This window comes from Gaeumannomyces tritici (genome assembly GCF_000145635.1).
Source record: "Gaeumannomyces tritici R3-111a-1 unplaced genomic scaffold supercont2.1, whole genome shotgun sequence".
In the NCBI taxonomy this organism is placed as follows: domain Eukaryota; kingdom Fungi; phylum Ascomycota; class Sordariomycetes; order Magnaporthales; family Magnaporthaceae; genus Gaeumannomyces; species Gaeumannomyces tritici.
In genome coordinates, this window is record NW_008804545.1 from 1543534 (window position 1) to 1556231 (window position 12698).

A 12698-nucleotide genomic window follows, 5' to 3' on the forward strand; every position below is an offset into this window, starting at 1 on the left:
GGGGGGGACCACTCTGTTTGCCGTCAGAGCTCAAAGAATGAATGACGATGAGGAAATAGGAGATGGAGAAGAGAAGGCAGCAGCACAGCAAACCCGAGAGACACTTGCACACGCCCCCCATGTCGCATTTTTTTTTTCACCCTCGAGCAAACACACGCCCTCCAGCTCGCCCATTATACAACTATACCCACACGGCTGCTGCCCGATAAAGTTCCCTCGCATCTTATATAAGGACCCTTGGGTCCCGACCCATCCCATCCAGACCTGATCTGGCCCACATCCCACATCCAACTTCCAACTCCATGTGACCACCAAGCCAGGTTTTTCCGTTACCAAGATTTACACCAAGACCACCCTCGGGGCCAACTTATTCACACCGCTTGCATACCGGCCCCCCTCTTTCCCCTCCCGCTAGACCTTTTTCTCCCATTCTCTCTGATTCCCGGCCGCGCCCGTTCCCGCCGGACCCTAACCCCTCTAGTTCTTTTTTATTATTATCCCCCTCGTCTCTCCCCTATTTCTTTCTTCTTTTTAAGGGTCCAGGATCTGCCGCCCCGAATGCCCGCCTCGACTGCCGCCAAACAGAGGTCCTACAGCCGTTACCTGCCCGCCACAAACATGTCCAACTCGTCGCAGAACACGTACTCGTCCGTCTCCATCCCGGTGTCGCCGCCGCCGCCGGCGGACCTGCCGTCGTACTCGCGCACCATGCACCAGCACACCAAGCAGCAGATGGAGGCCGCCTCGCACTCGTCGTCGCGCCGCCGGGGCTCGAGGAATCACAGCCAAGGTGCCCAGCAGAACGGCGTCTCGGCCGCCTACGGCCCGCCCTCGTACCAGTGATGGGGGTGTCTGGCGTTCGATGCGCGGCTGCAGCAGCACAACTACCACCACCGGCAACAATATCAACAGCAACACTACCGTCCTCATCATCGCCACCATCAACAAGAACAATATGTCATTCAACATCGCCATCGACGACATGGTGACTCGACGACGGATCGACCACTAGTCACGACACCTCCAGATCAGGCAAAGGCTCAGAGCCGCTAGGCCAAGAGATCCTTGTCGACTCGTACAACCACACCATCGTCATCACCCAGCCCACCAGCCCAGAAGACTCCGATTCCTAGGGTTTGGGTGAAGTGATGGCCAGGTTCCAAGGATCCCCGCCATCGCCTCTAAGCACATAGCATCTTGGATGATGTTTCTCGTCGCCGTCGACGAATACTCGCACGGAGCGGCTAGGTTGTTGATGGTTGGGCTTATGTCTGCCAAGCAAGCGGTCGTTTGGCTCTGCCACCAATTTGTTTACGTTAGCGACCTGTCTCATTTCCTTGATATTTCTCTGCTTGAGCCCAAGGTTACCCTTGCACGCTCTCACATAAAGCAAGCTGGCGTTTGTCCATTCGTTCTCCCCTTCTACTCTCGTTTTTTTTTGTATCATCCTATTATATCAAAACTAGGATCATGGGTACCGGCGTAGGGGTATTGGATTTTTTTCTGGGTCGCTGTCATGGGTTTGTTGTTGAAGCATACGGAACGAGGGTTGGAACCTCTCGGCAACGACTTATGAATGATGAACACTTCAAAATAAACTCACAACCTCTTGTGTGCATCTGATTATGCGCATGTGGTGGGCAAGCCACTCGTGACTGTATCGCAAGTGATACCGTGCTTGCATGAGGTGGTGTGGGGCTTTGGTGACCCTAACCAACAAACGGGCCAAACTCCAAGCATGGCTGGCTCTGTCGTTAGATTTCATTAATTCTATTTGTGGCCCGTAAGCCTTCTTCAGGTTCTCCGGCCCAGATGCGACGTGACCACCCACCAAAAACGTCGTCATTATAGCGTGCGTCACCGGTCATTGCCATGCCGGACACCACAAGGTGGGCATATAGGGCTGTCGGATGATTCAAGCCCGTTGATGTCGTACATTCGGTCTCGTGTCTGCGTGTGTAGTCGCTCACTCCAGAGTCCGTCATGTCTTCTTCTTGATCCCAAGCAGCGCAGCGCGGTCGGTCTTCTTCTTGACCTGCCTCTTGAAGCTGGGCGGAGGCATGTCTGTCGCGCCTACGAGCGCAGGGTTGGTCGTCGTCGTCGGCGTCGTCGAGGTGGCGGGCTTGTCCAACCCCGACCCCGACCCCGACCCGGACTTGAGCGCGCCGCCGTCCCAGCCGACCAGCTCCTCCTCGGCAATGAGCTCCTCCTGCATGTCGTCGGCCTGCCCGCGGGCCCACGCAAAGGCCATCCTCGCGGCCTCTGCGTCCTCCTTTTCCTGGCGCAGCCGCTCCTCGTCGCGGTCCTCGGCCACGAGCGCCTCGGCGCCGGCCGGGTCGGCGCGGGCGATGCGAGCGTTGCGGGTGCGCAGCTCGTCGAGCGCGTCGGCGACGGCCATCTCGCGCCGGGCGTCGACCGTCTTGGCCTCGAGCTCGGCCATGGCGTTGCGCTCCTCCTCCTCGGCGTGCTCCTGCTCGAGACGGTCGAGGCGGGCCTCGTCCGTCTCGTCCTCCGGGGGGGCGGTGCCGTCGCCATCGCCGCTCAGTCCCCGCTTCCAGGGGTCCGTGTTGCGCTTGGCGCCGCGCTCGCACACGTAGTCCTGGTTGGCCGGGTCGGTGCGGAACGAGATCTGGGTCGAGCAGCGGGTGCACTTGATGTAGAAGCGGTGGATCTGGATGCCCAGGTACCGCTCCTCCGGGTTCGTCTCCTTGCGCGCGTTGAACTTGCGCCCCCGGTAGATGTACTCGCCGCACGAGGTGCACCTCATGCCGAAGGGCGCCATGAGCCGCACCACCTGCACCTTGGGCCCCGTCTGCTTGGGGCCCCGCCGCCGCGTGAGCGCATTCGGGTCGAAGTCGGCGGGGTAGTATTTGGACAGGACTTTTCGTTCCGACATGGTCGCGTCGATCGGCGGCCGCCTTTGAAGGTTTAAGCGCGGGCAGAGCTGGCGCGTTGTTGGAGACGAGGCGATGCGGCGTTGAGTTGCCTGCCAGGTGGGTCCTTTGTCGGAATACCCACTAATTATTTCTTGGCGAACGGCAAGGTTGAGGGTTAGGGTTGGAATTTGGCTCCTATGGTGCCTTCCAACATGGAATAGACTGTGCACCACAAGATCACGTTCCTGATACCCAAGACTCGATGCAATGCAGTCTCTCCCATTCATCCCGCAGCAGCAACGTCGACCAGGCCTCGACGGCTGCTCGACCGGCTTGCTCCATATTACTCTACAATTTATATCATAACCCCCTCATATCGTCAAGCCAACCAACGAATCCCCGTGAAGCGCCTTACACCGAAAAGGATGACAAGAAAAACCACAAAAGCCAAAAGCTCGGATCATCCCAATATCTATGTAATGTGCATTTTCCCTCATTATCCACACAGGGGCCCACGCTCTCGTTAGGAAACCAAACCCGTACATGGACATTTCGTCGCCTCTGCTGGGGCCGGCCCGTGGCATACGCGCCGAGATAATAAGTGCTCGGCTGGGAGACCATCAGGTCGAAGCGAGTCGCATGCGAGCACAGAAGGCGGCGTTTGTGCCGGACCACTCTTAGTTCATGCCATGCATTTTGAACCAGTTCGGTCGGCAGTCTTCCTTGTGCAGCCACTTCTCGCCGTCGGTGAAGCGCCCGGTGACGCAGCCCTTGCACTTGGGAGAGTTGGGGCAGTTGAAGAAGGGGATGTGCTGGTACCCGATATCGCGGAACCTGTACTTGCATGTTAGCTTTGAAAGGAGATAAAATAGGGGGCAAAGATACAAAAGATTAAAGACGCACCAGTGAATCTTGCTGGCATCCTCAAAGAGACCGAGGGCGATGCTGTGGACGGGCGCATCACCCCAGCGCTCGTAGAAAAAGCCGCCAGCGCGGTCAAGGTGGTTAAAGTAGTCCTCGTACACCTTGCTACGCCAGAAGTTCAGGTCGCCAATCTCAAAGTTGCTCCAGAAGTGGCAGGTCGAGTAGCCGTTGGCCTTCTGGGTGTGCTCGGGGCGGTGCTTGCTGTCGGTCAACCAGTCCATAGCGTTGTTGGGGTGCTTGTAGGTGGGGTTCTCGGCTAGGAACTTGAGGGTCTCGGGCCACAGCGTCGGGATAGACTCGGGCGCGTCGTAGAGGTTGATGGTGAAGCCGTACGTCTTGTTGTTGTCCTGCATGAAGCGGAACACATCGTAGTCGACGTCACAGAAGAAGTGCACCTTGGGCTCCACGCGCCAGTAGTACTGCGTATCCTTGAGGGCCGGGTGCTTGTAGAAGAGCCCACTGTTCCACCGGCACATCTGGTGGTACGAGATTTGGTCGGCATACTGGATCCCGTTCTCCTTGAGAATCCTGGTCGATTCCTTGTACAGCTCCTCGTTGATCCAGGAGGGCATTTCCCAATGCTCCTTTGGAATGCGCTCTGTGTCATGAGTGATGTCATGATTAGTTGCCATGCCCAACTTTGTATCCCACGTGAAGGCTCGGTCTAGAATTCAAGGGGCGACGAACCGTATCTGCACTCGGCCTTGGTCGCCGCCTGCGTCTTCTTCTTGAACTCGTCCGAGAAGTCGACGTCGTTGAAGAAAGTCCAGGGGTAGTTGAACTTGTGGTTCCATGTGCGCTCCAGATCGCCCATGGCCTGGAGCATGCCCTCCAGCTCCTCGTTTCTTACCAGGGCCAGGAGCGTCGCATTGATGCGCTCAGAGGGGTGGGTGTTGGGGGCGTATCCGTTCCCGGCACGCCGCAGGACGCCTTCGGGTTCGCCGCTGGCTAAAAGAGGGGAGGCGGATCTCAAGGTCAGCACTCGGCACAGGTGCACGCGCTCACTGCCGTGTCGCATCGGTGCAGGGGAGCGTCGGCGGCCACGGGCTACTCACGATCGTGCATAGGGTCCTTGGCGAAGTTGAAGAACTCGTCGGACGATATGGACGAGGGCTTGAAGATCTGGTAGAGGAAGAAGAACCACATGACGAGGGCGGCGAGGCCCAGGGCCCTCACGGGCCGAGCGACGGCCATTTCGGGCGGTGGCAGATGAGGCGGAGGTGTCGGCGGGCGGGATTCAAAAGGTGGCGGTCATTTGCTTTGCGCCTGCGTCGTCCTGGGGTTGAGAATGATGTCGTCGATTGCACGAGCGGTATGGCGACAACCTGGGGCGGTGCAGGTTGTGTGTGGGCTTCCAGGTTGGTCGATGCCTGGGTGTGATTCCCGTCTCGATGGGGGGATAATCAGAGGACGGGGAAAGGGCTCTCCAGGAGCCTGCGGGAAACTGTGGACTGTGGAGGTTCGCACTGCTGGTTTTGCAGGGTTGGATCCAAAAGGTCATCCCTGTCAAGGCCAGACGCGTTGCATCGATCGCATTCGACCATCGGGAAAGGGGCGCAAAAATTTAAGGGGCGATTGGCATGTGGCTTGGATAGGGGGTGTGGCTGGTATGGCCGAGTACTTGGCTTCCATTGGAGGGGTGAGGGGCACCCACGGGGTACCTAGAGTTTACTAGTAGACCCTCTGCTCATCGAGGTACCCTCCACGCCCTCACTTCAGGTGCTTCAAACCAAAGCCTGTATTATTTGAACGCCACTCTGTTTGCTGTCATTCCGCGCGATAAGCCAGGTGTAAACTGCTCATTCCTCATCCTCGGCACCCAGACTCAACGCGGCTACTGTATCTCGAGCCCTAACGCAAATTTTCAGCGCCGCTAAAGTGCACAATACGTGAGACAGCCCTCTCGTTGGCGCTGCCTTACCAGGCACTGTCCATGTCTGAGGCGACCCCTGCCCACCAAGCCTCATCACCGTCCAGTCTGGCGACTAGCAGGAACATGTGCTCGCCATCACGGCTAACTGCGAGGCTGCGCTGCGTCGGCTCCGTGGGTCGATGCCATCTGCATCGACCAGACCTCCGCAGAAGACAAGGCCGTCCAGGTCCCCATGATGCGCGACATCTACGCCAACGCCGCCGGGGTCGCGGTGTGGCTCGGCGAGCTCGAGCAACTGGCTAGCCCTCAGAGTGTTGGCAACTTGCGGAGCCTGTTCCGCCTTATGCGTGTAGCTGGAGTGATGTACCCCCTCGGTCCCCTCAAAGTCGACCCCCTGTACGACGACCTTCCAGATGATGTCGTTATGGTCAGAATGTGCGAGATATGTCGCTCGGAAGACGGAGCGTCTCGTGAAGGAACTGAATGAAGTGTGCAGAAACCCGTACTTCCGGCGCGTTTGGACCGTGCAGGAGGTCGCCGTGGCGGCCAAGAACGCAATTTACCTCCATGCTGATCCGTCGACGGTCTCCTGGCGAGATCTCTGCGTGACGGCCTCCTTTGCAGCCTTCAGCCTGACGAGGCTGGAAACGTTTACTGACGGCGTATTAGCATGTCGGTTGGAGTCACACTTCGTTGTGATGAAGGACGTCACTCTGCGTCACCTTTTTGACGAGGAAGAAGGCAAGAGTGTTATGTCGTCCCAAGCAAACCTCGAGGATCATATTTTGGTCTTTCTAAACGGGCTGCATGCCACAGACCCAAGAGGCAAGGTTTATGCCATTCTCTTTGCCTTGGCGCACAGATCTCTCCGTGACGCAGGTCAGGTGGATTCGCCAACAGGCCAGGCCGGCTGTGAGGAAGATCCGGAGAGAACCAACCAAGAAATCATTGTCGACTACACCAAGCCAGCCGAGGTTATTTTCACAGAATTCGCCACCTTCATCCTCAGCCATGCCGAAGGCCCGTATAGAATCTGGCCGCTGCTTCTTGCGTGCCGAGATGGACGATCCAAGCATGGGGACTTGCCATCATGGGTTCCGGACCGGGTAGAGCCCAAGACCTACGATGTGCGTATGCGGTTTGTTTCAACACACCTGCATCGTGATTGAACTGGCGCCTTTGACCTGAAGCCTCGATTTGGCCCCGACCCGCGGCAGCTTCGGGTATGTGGGCGAAGGCATTCCTCGGTCATGGGCGTGTTTTCTGTGCCCGATGGGGATTTCGTACCAAATACTTCGGTTGCCAATGGGGCTGCGTGGAAGCAGTCTGCGTGGCCTGACAAACAAACTGAAGGACGATGTCATGGGCTAAAAGTCATCAGCGACATGCTGGAATGTTACTCTGGGATCCAAACTACCCACAAGCCTGTCTTGCCACACCGAAGGAGAGAGACTTCACGGCCAATGGCTGGTCGATCACTCCTCGTACAACTGGCCCATTACCTCGATCCATACACATACGAAGGGCCGGAAAATGTGGCTGGCCGGAGGGCAATGGCGAGAGAACGAGAGCTGGCGTCGGCCATGGGTGTTGGCGTTGACACTATCCGACTTTGTGCCGTCGGAGACCGCCTTGATCTGAGGAAAACCTGGCCTCTCGCAAAAGCAGCGTAACCATTGATATATGGCTGGACGAGTCTACTCGCTTGCTAAGGGCCTACCTCGAAGGCGCGTTGACGGATGACATCCGGGGAGATATGCAGAGCCGGTCCGAATTTGCTTCGGATAGCCGCGCTGAGCTAGATCCTCTGATACGAGGTCTTCTTGGCATCCTTGACATTATTGTTACCTTGGCAGAAAAGGAATTGATCAATGCAAGGGGATTTACTTGCGGAGCTTGAGCATGACATGATGATAGGTCAAGTCTTTTTTGTCACGGACAAAGGTCAGCTTGGGCGGTCGTTCACCAACGTCGAGGTTGGGGACACGGTCACCACATGGCAGGGCATGGCTGTGGCGTTTATCCTCAAGAGCGCGCCTGGTAGTCCATCCGGAGGACTTGATGGCAGTGGCGAACTGCGGTTTTGGAGCTTGGCATCTGCGGCGAACATTCCCGCACTTTGGCACGTAGAAAGTATGGCCCGGGGTCTGGATTATCAAGGGTATGAGATGTTTATAATTATTTGACGAATTTGCGCCTTTTCTTGCTTGAGAAAAGGCGCTGTTACTCGGAACGAAGCCGGTGTCTTGACGAAGATAGTCTCTGTATCATCACCCCAAGACTGACTGGCTGTTTATGGAAAACGCTCAAGAGGTTTGTTTGATGGGTCATGCAGACCCAAAGACTGTCACGGCACCCGAGCTCCCGCCCACGCAGAACTGGTTACCCCATCCGTCCTCCCTCCACGCGAGGCAGCTCACAATGTTCTTCCGCCCCTTCTCCTTCCCGTCCCTCCCGATCGCCCTCCTCTTCCGCTCCCCTCCGGCGGCAGGCCCCCAGGGGACGCTGAGCGTCGCCACCGTCTTTCCCGTGAGCAGGTCCCACGCCCAGACCCTGCCGTCCTCGTCACCGCCACCCGAGGCCGCCGGCGCGCTCATCTCGTCCCCTGCCACGACGAACCTCTCTCCCCCGCCCAGGATACTCTGCACGCGCAGGCTCTCGTTGCGCCACGCCGGGGCCCCTTGGGCGGTAGGGTCGGCTCCAGCTCCGGCTCCGGCTCCGGCGGCGGGAGCGGAGCCGGCATCCCCACCGTAGGTGCGGAGACAGGCGCCCGAGGTGCGGTCCATGAGGCGCAGGCCGGCGGGGCCGAGCGACCCGACCAGCAGGGCGGCGCCGTCGCGGGCCATGGACAGGCTGGTGACGGGCCCGGCGGCGACGTCGACGACGCAGCGGCCCATGCGGACGTCGTAGGCGCGCACGCGGCCGTCGACGGAGCCGGCGACGACCTCGGGGCCGCGCACCACTATGGCCGAGACGCCGTCTTTGGCATCGGCGAGGGTCTGCACGGGGCGGCCGCCGTTACCCCCACCCTTGCAGTCCCACAGCTTGACGGTGGTGTCGAAGCCGCCGCTGGCCAGGACCGAGTCGCCGTCGCCGGCGAAGGCGACGCAGTTGACGCGGCTCGAGTGGCCGTCCGGGGCCGAGGCGCCGAAGCGGCGCAGCGTCGTGGCCGTGGCCACGTCCCACAGGAAGACGGCGCGGTCGCCGCCGCTCGAGGCGAAGCGCGCGTTGTCGGCGGCGACGGCCAGCGACAGCACCTCGTAGCCGTGCGCCGAGTACGTCTGGATCAGCCGGCCCTCCGGCGGCGAGCCCCCCGCGGCGGTGGCGGTGACGGCGGCGGCCTGGCCCGACGCCGGCGAAGGGTTGTACAGCCGGATGCTGCGGTCCGCGGAGCCGGCGAGGATGTAGGTCCCCGGCGAGGCCGAGTAGGCCACGGCGTGGACGGGGCCTGCGGGGTCGGGGCGTCAGCAGGCGCAGGCGCAGGCGCGACATGGTCGCGCGTCGGGGCAGGACCGGCAGGGCTGGCACACTCACCATTGGAGCCCAGCAGTTGCGACACGGGCTTGCTGGGAAAAGCCATGACTGTCAGATGCTTGTTACCTGCGCATTTCCATCTCGTAAGTGGCTGCCCTCATCCAGCTGATCGCGATGTAGTCGAGAAGCGTCTGGAGATGTCTAGGGGGCCTTTTTTCTCCTATAGGTATTGGGTGTAACACGATGCTTTTATGTCTGGGCTTTTATGTCTGGGCTTTTATGTCTGGGCCTTTATGTCTGGGCAAGGTGGTGACGATCATATACAGTGCAAATTGGTCATGTCTTGCACTAGCTCTTGTCGTGCGCACTGTATCTGCCATTTACGCGTCGCGAGGAACGCTGGGACAATCCAAGCCAAGGCAATGACAACTCTTGTCGACTTATTCACCTAACCGACGACCACGCCACCCAGACAACCCCTCGCTGGCCCCCGAGAGTGAAGCAGACGCAATCCTGCCCATGTGAATGTGCCTGAGCCTTTGCAGATGGCCCACGCCGCAAAGCTGGGGGCCTTGGCGGAGGAGCTCGTCGCCGCGATATGTCATGTAGACGCCGAGGTAACCAGCACCGACACCGCCTCGGGGCAGGAGGCTGGCGAAGCAAAGACTGACGCCCTCTCTTCACAAATGGCAGTCGGACAAGGCTCGGTTTGAGGCTCTCCGTGAAGCCTCGCTGCGGGGCATCCGCCGCCAGAACCATCTCCGCACCAACCAATTCCTCGTTGAGGGGCATCTCGATGGTCTCGAGGAGAGGTTCAGCGTCAACGCCCGCGATGGGCTGGCCAGCGCGCTGAGGCAACGTCGTGGCGCACTAGCAGCCCACCCCTCGATGTGGACCCCCGAGCTCCTGCACTTTCTTCTGGAGCTGTCTGATCAGCCCCTCCAGCAGTCTCGCCTAGCCGACCTCGAGAACCTCGGGCCTCCCGAGGCGGAGGAGGGCCCGAAGCTGAGGTGGGAGGACATCGCCGAAGAGGACGGTTGGGCTCAGGACCATTCTCTTTGGAAAAACGTCAACTTCGGCGCAGAAAGCTCCGATGACGAATCCTACGAAGGCTCTTATGAAGAGGCAAACCCTACCGATTCGCCCTTGTCCTCCGATGACACTTCGGTCTCGAGCACCACTCTTCCCCTTGACAGGATTCTGCGGGCCCCTGAGGAGGAGGCCGAGCCTGCACCGACGCTGGAGGACGTGGCAGAATCTCAGTCCTGGAGGCTGACGGACCCATCGTGGGACTCGTCGGGGAAGGCGCGCAAGATTGTAATAACCGAGGCCCAGCTTGTCAGGGAAGCCCTTTTCATGCTCCAGGGCCACAAAACAACGCTGTTCGATGACAAGTGCTCGCCAGTGCCAGCATATCAACTGCGGAACGTCTCTTGGGACACGTATCGTGCTCTGGTCATGTCTGTGGGCGAGACAGGACGCCCTCTCCTGCCTCTACGGGGTTTTGTCGGTAGCAACCGTCAAGACATTGCTCTCCTCCAAACCTTCCAGGACTGCATCCGCCGAGCCCTTCACTCCTTCGACGAAGCCGTGTCGGCCATCCAGGCCCGGTACGCCGACCTCAAGGCCGACATGGTCGTGAGCGTGCTCGACGTCATGGAGGAGCTCCAGCCGCGCATGCTGCAGCTGCGCTCGCTCTCGGCCGTCGTCCAGAAGCTGAGTGACGAGAGGTACCCGCACGCGTTCCGCTGCCTCGAGCTTCTCTACGAGGCGGCCTGCGCCGCGCAGCTGGAGGGGGACGAGCCGGTCTACAGGTTCCTGAGCCCGACGTTCCTCGACTGCTTCCAGGTCTACCTGCGGCCCATCAGACTGTGGATGGAGGAAGGCCAGCTCCTGTCCGGCGATAAGATCTTCTTCATCTCCGAGTCCAAGGTCCAGGTGCCCCTGACCCAGATCTGGCGAGGCAAGTTCAAGCTCCGCAAAACCCACGAGGGCGTGCTGCACGCGCCCAGGTTCCTGCAGCCCGCCGTGTCCCGCATTTTTACGACGGGCAAAAGCATCGTCGTCCTGAAGCAGCTCGGACGGTACGAATCGGTGAGGCAGCGGCGCGGACAGGGCGCCGAGGGTGAGCCCAGCCTCGACTTTGCGGCCATCTGCCCTCCGGGGTTCGAGCTGGCCCCATTCGGCGAGCTCTTTGATCGCGCATTCGACGCATGGATCAAGAGCAAGCACTTGACGGCATCGACGTCGCTGCAAGACGTCCTCTTCAAGTCGTGCGGCCTCTGGTCGACCCTGGACGCTATCCACAGCGTGTTTCTGATGGCGGACGGCTCCGCCGCCGACGCCTTCTCCCTGGCCGTGTTCAACAAGCTGGACAGGAGACACGCAGACTGGCACGACCGCTTCACGCTGACCGAGCTAGTGCAGGACGCCTTCTCCTCGCTGCCAGAGGCGCATCGCGTGTCGGCCGCGTTCGAATCCGACAGCCGCCGGCCGCCCAGCAGCAGCAGCAGTAGCAGCAGCACACCGGGCCGGTCGTCGGTTCGCGACCACCTGCCCCGGCTGAAGCTGCAGTACCGCATGCCCTGGTCGGTACAGCTGATCCTCGGCGGGGAGTGCATGGACAAGTACCGCAGCATCTTCACGCTGCTCCTGCAGCTGCGGCGGGCCATCAACGTCCTCAACGGCCACCGCCTGCTCCGCGACGTGGCGGCCAGCGCGGCGGCGGCGGCCACGTCGTCGGACCCGCGGGCGGGCGCGGCCGAGCAGGGGCTGTACCACGGCACGCGGGCGCGGCTGCTGTGGTTCTGCAACGCGGTGCTGACGTACCTGACGACGCTCGTCTTCGCGCCCCGGGCCGCGGCGGTGCGGCGCGACCTGCGCGCGGCCGAGGACGTGGACGCCATGATCGCCGCGCACGCCGCCTTCGTCGCGGGCCTGGTGCACGAGTCGTGCCTGGGCGGCCGCCTCGACCCGATCCGCGAGTGCGTGCTCGACGTGCTCGACCTCGCCGTCCGCCTCGAGCGCGTCCGCCGCCTCGACGCCGCGCGCGAGGCCGCAGAGGTCGGCGAGATCGCCCGCCTGTCCGTCCTCATGTCGTCGCCGCCCGCTGCCGCTGCCGCCCGGTCGTCGCCCGCCCAGCTGCGCAGGTCAAGGCTGAGGGCCGTCTACGTCAGTCCCGAGGAGGAGGACCGGAGGGGCGGGGGCAGCGCCGACGACGACGACGAAGACGACCAAGGGGATGCCTTGGCTCTCCTGCCGGCTGTCGGGGCCGCCGCCGCCGCCGCCGCCGCCATCCCCGGGAAGAGGAGGAGGGGCAATAAGAGGCCGCACCCCGACGACCCGCGGGAGTCGTACGTGGTCACGCTGAGGCGCATCTCGGCCGACTTTGACAGGCACCTACGCTTCATCATCGGGGGCCTGCGGGGGGTTTCCCGGGCCAGCAGCGATGCTGCCGCGGGGAAGTGGGACATTCTGGCCGAGATGCTCGAGACGGGCGTCAACTAGTTCTACACCTAGGCTGCCATGAAGCCCTCTTGTTTCTTTGCCTG

General features: G+C 60.8%; 5 protein-coding genes across 6 annotated transcripts; 2 read left to right on the forward strand and 3 right to left on the reverse strand.

Annotated features, from left to right (window-relative positions):
* Positions 1-29: 29 nt before the first annotated feature.
* GGTG_00482 lies at positions 30-2966 on the reverse strand. Of its 2 annotated transcripts, none has more exons than XM_009218229.1 (3): positions 1832-2966; positions 1604-1742; positions 30-1296 (listed from the first exon to the last, which is right to left on the reverse strand). In XM_009218229.1, the coding sequence occupies exon 1, from the start codon at positions 2894-2896 to the stop codon at positions 1982-1984; it is 915 nt and encodes a 304-aa protein (XP_009216493.1). In that variant the 5' UTR covers positions 2897-2966; the 3' UTR covers positions 30-1296; positions 1604-1742; positions 1832-1981. The 2 variants fall into 2 exon arrangements, with proteins under 2 accessions (XP_009216493.1, XP_009216492.1); XM_009218228.1 differs by having other exon boundaries at positions 1369-1742.
* A 168-nt stretch (positions 2967-3134) lies between these two features.
* GGTG_00483 (glycolipid 2-alpha-mannosyltransferase) lies at positions 3135-5316 on the reverse strand. The gene is made up of 4 exons (XM_009218230.1): positions 4856-5316; positions 4488-4748; positions 3780-4398; positions 3135-3710 (listed from the first exon to the last, which is right to left on the reverse strand). Exons 1-4 carry the CDS (start codon positions 4992-4994, stop codon positions 3554-3556), a joined length of 1176 nt encoding a protein of 391 aa, XP_009216494.1. The 5' UTR covers positions 4995-5316; the 3' UTR covers positions 3135-3553.
* A 208-nt stretch (positions 5317-5524) lies between these two features.
* GGTG_00484 (hypothetical protein) lies at positions 5525-6848 on the forward strand. The gene is made up of 3 exons (XM_009218231.1): positions 5525-5776; positions 5826-6108; positions 6170-6848. Exons 1-3 carry the CDS (start codon positions 5734-5736, stop codon positions 6840-6842), a joined length of 999 nt encoding a protein of 332 aa, XP_009216495.1. The 5' UTR covers positions 5525-5733; the 3' UTR covers positions 6843-6848.
* Positions 6849-7832: 984 nt separating this feature from the next.
* GGTG_00485 (mitogen-activated protein kinase organizer 1) lies at positions 7833-9415 on the reverse strand. Its single transcript, XM_009218232.1, has 2 exons — positions 9208-9415; positions 7833-9121 (listed from the first exon to the last, which is right to left on the reverse strand). The coding sequence occupies exons 1-2, from the start codon at positions 9251-9253 to the stop codon at positions 8001-8003; spliced, it is 1167 nt and encodes a 388-aa protein (XP_009216496.1). The 5' UTR covers positions 9254-9415; the 3' UTR covers positions 7833-8000.
* A 158-nt stretch (positions 9416-9573) lies between these two features.
* Positions 9574-12654, forward strand: GGTG_00486 (hypothetical protein; the record flags this gene model as incomplete). Its single annotated transcript, XM_009218233.1, has 2 exons — positions 9574-9764; positions 9841-12654. The coding sequence occupies exons 1-2, from the start codon at positions 9693-9695 to the stop codon at positions 12652-12654; spliced, it is 2886 nt and encodes a 961-aa protein (XP_009216497.1). The 5' UTR covers positions 9574-9692.
* Positions 12655-12698: the final 44 nt, after the last annotated feature.

Coding starts and splice junctions, on each gene's coding strand:
- GGTG_00482 (XM_009218229.1), bottom strand. CDS start 2,896: ATGTCGGAACGAAAAGTCCTGTCCAAATACTACCCCGCCGACTTCGAC.
- GGTG_00483 (XM_009218230.1), bottom strand. CDS start 4,994: ATGGCCGTCGCTCGGCCCGTGAGGGCCCTGGGCCTCGCCGCCCTCGTC. Junction 4,749..4,855: donor CAAGGACCCTATGCACGATC/GTGAGTAGCCCG, acceptor CCCCTCTTTTAG/CCAGCGGCGAACCCGAAGGC. Junction 3,711..3,779: donor GATGCCAGCAAGATTCACTG/GTGCGTCTTTAA, acceptor ATGCAAGTACAG/GTTCCGCGATATCGGGTACC.
- GGTG_00484 (XM_009218231.1), top strand. CDS start 5,734: ATGTCTGAGGCGACCCCTGCCCACCAAGCCTCATCACCGTCCA. Junction 5,777..5,825: donor CCAAGCCTCATCACCGTCCA/GTCTGGCGACTA, acceptor GCTAACTGCGAG/GCTGCGCTGCGTCGGCTCCG. Junction 6,109..6,169: donor GATGTCGTTATGGTCAGAAT/GTGCGAGATATG, acceptor TGAAGTGTGCAG/AAACCCGTACTTCCGGCGCG.
- GGTG_00485 (XM_009218232.1), bottom strand. CDS start 9,253: ATGGCTTTTCCCAGCAAGCCCGTGTCGCAACTGCTGGGCTCCAATG. Junction 9,122..9,207: donor GCAACTGCTGGGCTCCAATG/GTGAGTGTGCCA, acceptor CCGACCCCGCAG/GCCCCGTCCACGCCGTGGCC.